The following is a 7,886-nucleotide window of genomic DNA, read 5'->3' on the forward strand; positions in this document are numbered from 1 at the left end:
AAAAAACAAAAAAACAAACAAACAACCCTTTATCTCATTCTAATTTGTTAACTTTTACTTATCAATAAATCAAAACACGAAAAAAAACCCAACAAAATAAAACAAAAAACAAAAAAACAAACAACCCTTTATCTCATTCTAATTTGTTAACTTTTACTTATCAATAAATCAAAACACGAAAAAAAACCCAACAAAATAAAACAAAAAACAAAAAAACAAACAAACAACCCTTTATCTCATTCTAATTTGTTAACTTTTACTTATCAATAAATCAAAACACGAAAAAAAACCCAACAAAATAAAACAAAAAACAAAAAAACAAACAACCCTTTATCTCATTCTAATTTGTTAACTTTTACTTATCAATAAATCAAAACACGAAAAAAAAACCAACAAAATAAAACAAAAAACAAAAAAACAAACAACCCTTTATCTCATTCTAATTTGTTAACTTTTACTTATCAATAAATCAAAACAACCCCTAACTTCCCAATAAAGATTTAAACTTGTGACTTCAAAGAAAATGAAACGAATGCCAGCTTTAAGTAAGAGAATTAATAACACGATGGTGGTTGAAAGGGAGAAGGGGGGGGGGGTGTATTTTATGATGTTCTAAATGAAAAATAAGACAATTTATCTCGGTATAGCAGTATAACAACCATAATCTACCCGCCCTTAATCTATATATATATATATTATATATATATATATATATATATATATATATTATTCTTGATTCTAGATAATATTTCTACCCTCCCATACCCCCTCCCCTCCCCCCCCCCCCCCACTCCCCCCCCCACCAATGACAACACCCCCCCCCCCCAAAAAAAAAAAAAAATAAACACACAAAAAACGCCGAAAAACAAAACAAAGTAAAGCAAAAGAACAAAAAGAAAACACCACAAAAATAAAAAAAAAAACTCGACAAAATCGTTTCCTCACTCTATCACTCTATATAAAATTCTTTGAAGTTAAAAGCCTTATATAAATAATTATCTAAAAGAGTGACAGGGACTGAATCCTATTAAACTAAACAACAAACAAACATGGCATTACATAACATATCATTTCCCAGCATTACGCTAAAGTCATTAACCAATCTTCCCGTGTAATGTTTTGTCAGCCAGGAAAGCTCATCTCTATCTTTATTATTTTCCAGATCAACATTAAGCTTCAATTTAATTACGAAAACAGATAGCATGGACGTCTCGGGTTTCCCATTTATCAACAAACAGGATGAATGAAACACTTCATCTGTTGTGTTTCATTCATCCTGTTTGTTGATAAAGGGGAACTCCAAAACGTCCATTCTAGGCCTATGTGTTTTCGTAATTAAATTGAAGCTTACATTCAATTTCACAGTGTCATTTCTTTCTTCGATCTCCGAGCAGCAATGTTTACATTTCCTACCCAGGTCAACTTTAGAACACATCTATTTCATTATCATTTCTTATTCACGGATAGGTGATCTCAAACTAAGTACATTGCTGGTATGCTCTTGGAGTCTACATCTGATCCCTATTTGTTCCTAGTTCCCCTTTGTCTTACTTTCTCTTGGGTGCTTTAATTGTAATTCTAGAACTTTTTACTATCCCAATGTCTTCCTTTTTACTGGCGCTGATATAACCTAAATGTGTTGCAAGCGCCGTAAAACCCTTAAAAACAAACAAGACATTATTCACGGATAGCCGAGTATTGCATTTTTATACAATTCAATATTCATCTATAATAAAATTCTTTTCTGGAGGGTTAAAAATGGGACAGCGTGGCTCAGCGGTATGGTCTTTGCTTCGTACCCGAAAGGTACCGAGTTCGACTACCCGCCATGTTGTGTGGCCTTGAGCAAGTCACCTAGCCTTAGCTCACTTTGCGGCGCTGCACAGCGGCTGACGCATGGGTTATTCCAGTCTTCCCTTGGAATAGACCCTAAAGAAAAATTTCCCCTTAGGGGTGAATAAAGGGAATTTATTTCGTATCTATTTATGATGATGTCTTATGCAATTTTCATACTATACCTCACAACCCCGGTCTTTGAAAAAAATTAAATATTGAATCCTCTACATAGAAAATCGATAACATAAGTTAATTCTGGAAAGTACTTTTTCTTCTTAACCAAAAACGATATTCTTCACCGTAGAGTACGGCTCCCTATATATTATACTCTGAAGAAACAACAACACGAATTCAAAATTTGGCCAGAAAACTCGTCCTTCAAATATCGATCAACTAAAATGACCCTCTTCTTGCCAAAAACTCCACAAAAAAGGGAAGTCTCAGGTTTGAGAGTTTTTGCCAAGATGAGTGTCATTATAATTGATTGATATTTGAAGGACGAGTTTTCTGGCCAAAATGTTGAATACGTGATTTTTTTTCTCAGTGTACGGCACTTCAATACCTTTACACCCCTCGACCTGGTATGGATCAGATCAAGAACATAACAACAACGATATGATAATCATTTTAATAAAAATCGTAGATATCGATATTTTCACAAAATTTCTCCCTTGTGGATTGCACACTTGGAGAGTTTAACATAGAATTTATGACAAGAAATGAAGTGACTTGAAAAGTGCCGGAAGACAACAATAGAGAACAACAACAATAACCTTTGACGTGATGAGAAGGAACCCAAGGTCCACCGGTTTACGCACTCTCAGACGGGGGCTTCTATAACAACCGGGTCCAATGTTCAACTCCTCATCACTGCAAAGCTTTTTATTATCTATTTATTGTCTGCTGGCACTTTTCTACTTAATCTAATTCTTTTCATTATCCAATCCAATCCAACCCAAAATACGAGAGTTGCAGCTTCGTGTGATGAGGATTGACTCAACTAGGTATGGTGGGGTAGTACTGACGCAATATATATCTATTGGTTTTAAAGTGGTCGACCATCAACATGAATCACCTGCTCCACCAACAGCCCCCCCCCCCCCTCCCGCTCCATTTTTTTTTCATTTTAATTTTGACGTAACATTGACGTTCCAACCGTTTTAACAGAAGTGCAGTTTTGTGCTCCACTAAATAAATCAAAATTCAGTGTTAAATGTAAATCGTTCCTTGACATTCGAACTCCGCCTCCCCCCCCCCCCCCCCCCCCCCCCCCCCCCCCCGCCCCCCAAAACAAAACAAAACAAAACAGGAAAAAAAGAATGGTTTTATTGCTTTTTGGCCATGTGCAAACTAAATACCACTTCTTCCCTGTTTTAGCCAGATAATGTTTCTAAAAAACGGCCATCATATGAATTTTTAAAAAGTCTTAAACCTTAGATCAACGAAGATTCCTATTGGAGGCTTGTTAACAAGTTGAGGTTTATTATAATCTTTTCAAAATGAGAAAGAGACGTTTCATGACGAACATGAAGAAAAGAATGATATTTCAGGGTACAGCTGTATGATAAGCGTGCTATTTTATTTTAGAAATATTGTGTCCCTGAATATTATTCCAAAGTAACGCATCACATTTTGCATGTCAAACCCTTCAGATGATAATAATCTCAACAAAATAGATAACTTTTAACAAACTATAAGTTATATTATCATTATTATTGTTATTATGGCATTCATAACTTGTGTCTTCCATTTATACTCTCACTTCAACAAGCTGTGTATTTCTCATTCGATAAGATACAAGACAAAATGCAAAAATGGCCGTTCGATTTGACGTGAAGCGAGTCGTAGCCACACCTCCTCTCGCACCGCTTTTGGCATGATGACGTCAGCGTTGGTGCTTTTCCGCTTCGTTTGTCTGGTGGGAAACATTTGGTGTCGATGCTTTGTCCAAAGGAAGTTGCGCAGTTTTCGGCGCATAGTTTTCCGTTGTAGAAGTCCTTGCCGTAGGTCTGGACGCAGTTGAAGCATTCCATAAGGCAAGCTCTGTACAGCTCAGCTGTGCTTGAAGGATTTGGTAGGAGTAGGAATATGACGAGGGGGACTGTTAACATCTTTAGGTCACCTGGGGATGATAAGATTGATAATTTATAGGTAAATACAAGGAGCATATCCCAAATATTAATAGTGCTTACTTATATCGCGCCAACAGCTCATGCAATATGAGCTCTAGGCGCTTAATCCATTAAAAATATTCAGAAACAACATAAAAATCACGTAAAGTCACTAAAAATCCTGTTAGAAGCCAGCAAAAATTATATGAAATGAAAGAGCACAGTGTCACAAAGGCAACAGTATAAAAAGTCCAGAATAAAAATATGTATATCACCAGCTATCGTATGAAAATCTTCATAAACTGTGGAGCAACAATAACACAGCCTGTTAGGCGACTTATACACAATACAATGAATCAACTGATTGCCAACAGTTTTATTGTAACAAGGAGACGTTTATTGGCTTTTAGAGGACCTGCAAAATTTTACTTGTTGTGCGTGTCTAACAACAGTCCTGGTTTCTATAGCGTGAAACGGACAACAGCAATGGAAGTCACAAGTTAGAGAGTTTTTGACAAAGTGAGGGACATTTTGGTAGATGAACATTTGAAGGACGATGTCTGGCTAAATTTTTAAAACCTGTTTTTTTGTTGTGTTTTCAGAATGCGTCTGGGTTGATGATGGTGATGTGATTGCCCTATCGTCCTACGTACAAAAACCCATCTGCAATCAATACTTTAACTGCGTTACATTTATTTTTCGTATTTCATTTCTCCACTAAGGGGAACAACTCTATGTCTTTCAGATGATTCTTGAGCTTGAACTTTTATATAGCGCAATGTCCACTAAACGTGCCCAAAGCGCTTTACAGGGGGTCCCTGACCAAAAGTAGCATGTTACATGTAGAACGAGATTCACCCCTGTTAGGCGATAGTACATCTTTTTTTTCGAACCGAGACAATGCTGTTAACGGCCAGGTACTCATTTTACACCCGAGTACGGAGAGAGAATGTGAGTAAAGAGCCTTTTCCAAAAAAATAATTGTAATATCGCCTTGCAGGCGTCATGTCGTCTCGTCCTACATGTTAAGTGTTGGTGTTCGTTAGGAAGGTCTTGTAAACCATGTACGTGGACATCTTTAGTGGTCATTGCTTTATATAAATGCTGTAGGTTGAATTATATCCTAGAGAACATGGCGTTAATCATTAAATTTAAATTTGATATTTTATTTAGCGAAATATCCACTAATCCTGCTCAAAGCGCTTTACAAGTGGTACTGGCCAACAGCAACACTTCAGATGTAGGACGTGACACGGCGCCTGTTAGGCGATATTACAATTTTTTCGGACAGAGACAGCTCTTTTAACGACCAGGTACTTATTTTACAGTATTTTTTCTGAGTACGGTGAGAAAATGTGAGTAAAGAGCCTTTTCCAAGGAGTCAACCATGCGCCCGAGCGAGGCTCGAACCCAAGACCATCCGATCCGAAAGCGAGTGTCTTACCACAAGACCACATAGCCGCGTTAATCATTGATTTCAGAAACTAATTTGCATTGTGATCTTTTCTTCTCCGACGTTATTATAGATCTAATTCAATTTGTGCTCATTGCTTTTTCCAGTTCACATCTGCTTCTAGCAGTTTAGAATTGCCTTAACTACGAAAGGTCACCACTGTATGCTAATTAGATTAACCCTCTCCTTACCAACCATTGGAAAATCGTCATATTCGTTACAATGCAACCATTAAGATCACAAAATTAAAAAAAAATTTTTGTTACAGCTCTAAAAACTTGACACTGTAATTTAGCTGGACAATATTATATATTATAGAATTTATTTGTTGCTTTGCTGTTTGAAGTACTAAATCTATTTTCGTTTGGAGTTAGTGTAAAATTGTGGATAAGATTCTGAAAACGGCTGGTAAGGAGAGGGTTAAGGCCTGAAAATATGTAAGAATGGGTCCTTAGTGGCTACTCATCACTTGAAAGAATATTTAGAGGGTTGATAGATGTCTTTCTTTCTATACAGTGTGCCAATATTAAAATCCTTTGTGCGGCGCTTCACAAGGATCTCTGATCAACAGTAACACGTTATCTTTAGAACGAGACATAGCGCCTGCCAGGCGATTTTGCAATTTTTCCGACAGAGATAACGCTGTTGACGGCCAGGTACTCATTGTATACCTGAAAACGGTGAGAGAATGTGAGTAAAGAGCCGTTTCCAAGGACTCAACTATGCGCAGAATACAGAAGGGTTGAAAAAAAAACCCCAAACCCATTGGAATATAATACCAAAAATTATTTATTTGCACGTCTTATCACCAATTGATATTGACGCGTTTTTTGTTGTTGTTTTTTTTTTTACCAAAAAATAGTAAAAAAGAAAAATAGAGCTTTATATAGCGCAATAACCAGTAAATGTGTTCAAAGTGCTTTACAAGGGATCCCTGGTAAACAGCAACATTTAACATGTAGGACGGGACATGACGCCTGTTAGGCGATATTACAAATTTTCGGACAAAGACAACGCTGTTAACGGCCAGGTACTCATTTTACACCTGAGTACGGTGAGAGAGTGTGAGTAAAGAGCCTTTTCCAAGGACTCAACTATGCGCCGAGCTCGAGGCTCGAACCCAGGACCTTACGATCCGAAAGCGAGTGTCATACCACTAGACCACATAGCCGCAATAACCACAATTCCAGACGTGTTCCCAATAGTTTTACAAGAGCGTTGAGTGCGCGTTGGGAACAACGTTCCGAATTGCAAAACAGAAGAGTGTAAGAATCTTTTATTCTATCCTTCAATCAATTCTGAATTCGTTATAGGGAATGAGATTAGCGGAAGAGTTGCGTCCCTTGATTGGACGTCACCCATAGTCTGTGACGTCACCGGCGGAAAAGTTATCAGAGAGAGAACGTCATGTTGGTTGTGCGCATGCCTCTCTCGTCCTCGCTTCTCTTCGAAAGTTCTAGAATCTGACAGTCAACAAAGTCATTAAGATAGGTGTCAATAGATAGTCATTTATCCGATGTCCGGTCATTCCACGGGATGACACAGGCTGTCAGGCTGTCAGAACACTTTGCCTCTAGCAAAGCGACAGCACTATCGAGCACTGAATGTCCTTTTTGCTGTACTCTGGAATAACAAGTGTTTAAAAGTAGTGTCGGGCGGTACCAACTCTTCTCGTTATCGATAAATTACCGGTAATCCTAGGCCAGTATCGCTGTTCTCGAGACCGGTACCGGTACCCAGAATTCCCTATTATAATTCTCATTGCCGATGATTTGTTATCGACAGTGCAGAGTTTGGAGAGCTCTGTTGTTGTTTTTTTTTTGTTTCCAGTTTTTAAAAAATTGTTCTCTTTTAATTCAATGTTTCCACTTTATTTTTGTTAATGTCATATATTATTTTTAGTGGAGCGTCGGAGTATCGAGACTGGGCTGCTTTGTGTCGATAAATTATCGGTACTTAGTACCGGTACCGCTCGGCACTATTTAACAGTTTGGCCAGAAAACATAGGTGTCATTCATCTACTTATCGATCGGCTAAAATGTCTTTCGCCTTGCCAAAAAAAAAAAAAACCCCTTAAATCTGGATCTTCAATCAAATGACGTCCCATATTAGAGAGTTTTTTTCCCTATGTTTTTGTTTTTTTATTAAATGGGACTTATTTTAATCGCTTTGTTATTTGAACAAGTTTTCTGGCCAAAATATTTTTAAAAAATGTTTTTGTTTTTGTTCTTAGAGTATGGCAGTGGTTTTAGCTAAAATTACGATGTTTTTATTTGTTGCTATTATATGATTAAACCATAAACTGCCATATTCTGGAGAAAAAAAACACGATTACACATTTTGGCCAGAGAACATATCCCAAGAAGTTCCAAGTTTGAGAGTTCTTATCAAGATGAAGGCCATTGAAATCGATCGATATTTTTTCTGACCGAATTTTAAATACATATTTTCCCAGAGTGCGGCAGTATAGTGCGAACGAAATTGGT

At 37.3% G+C, this 7,886-nt stretch overlaps 1 protein-coding gene across 2 annotated transcripts in view; it reads right to left on the bottom strand.

The window, feature by feature from the left end:
• Positions 1-3,147: 3,147 nt before the first annotated feature.
• LOC144963249 (uncharacterized) overlaps positions 3,148-7,886 on the bottom strand; it is a 73,647-nt gene continuing 68,908 nt past the window's right edge. For both annotated transcript variants that reach the window (XM_078897111.1, XM_078897110.1), the window contains exon 2: positions 3,148-3,958. In XM_078897111.1, the coding sequence (XP_078753237.1) occupies positions 3,600-3,958 (359 nt within the window). In that variant the 3' untranslated portion in view covers positions 3,148-3,599. The remainder of the gene's footprint in view (positions 3,959-7,886) is intronic.

Source organism: Berghia stephanieae, chromosome 1 (genome assembly GCF_034508935.2).
Source record: "Berghia stephanieae isolate SIO BIC M18660-M18661 chromosome 1, UCSD_Bste_1.3, whole genome shotgun sequence".
NCBI classification, from domain to species: Eukaryota; Metazoa; Mollusca; class Gastropoda; order Nudibranchia; family Aeolidiidae; genus Berghia; species Berghia stephanieae.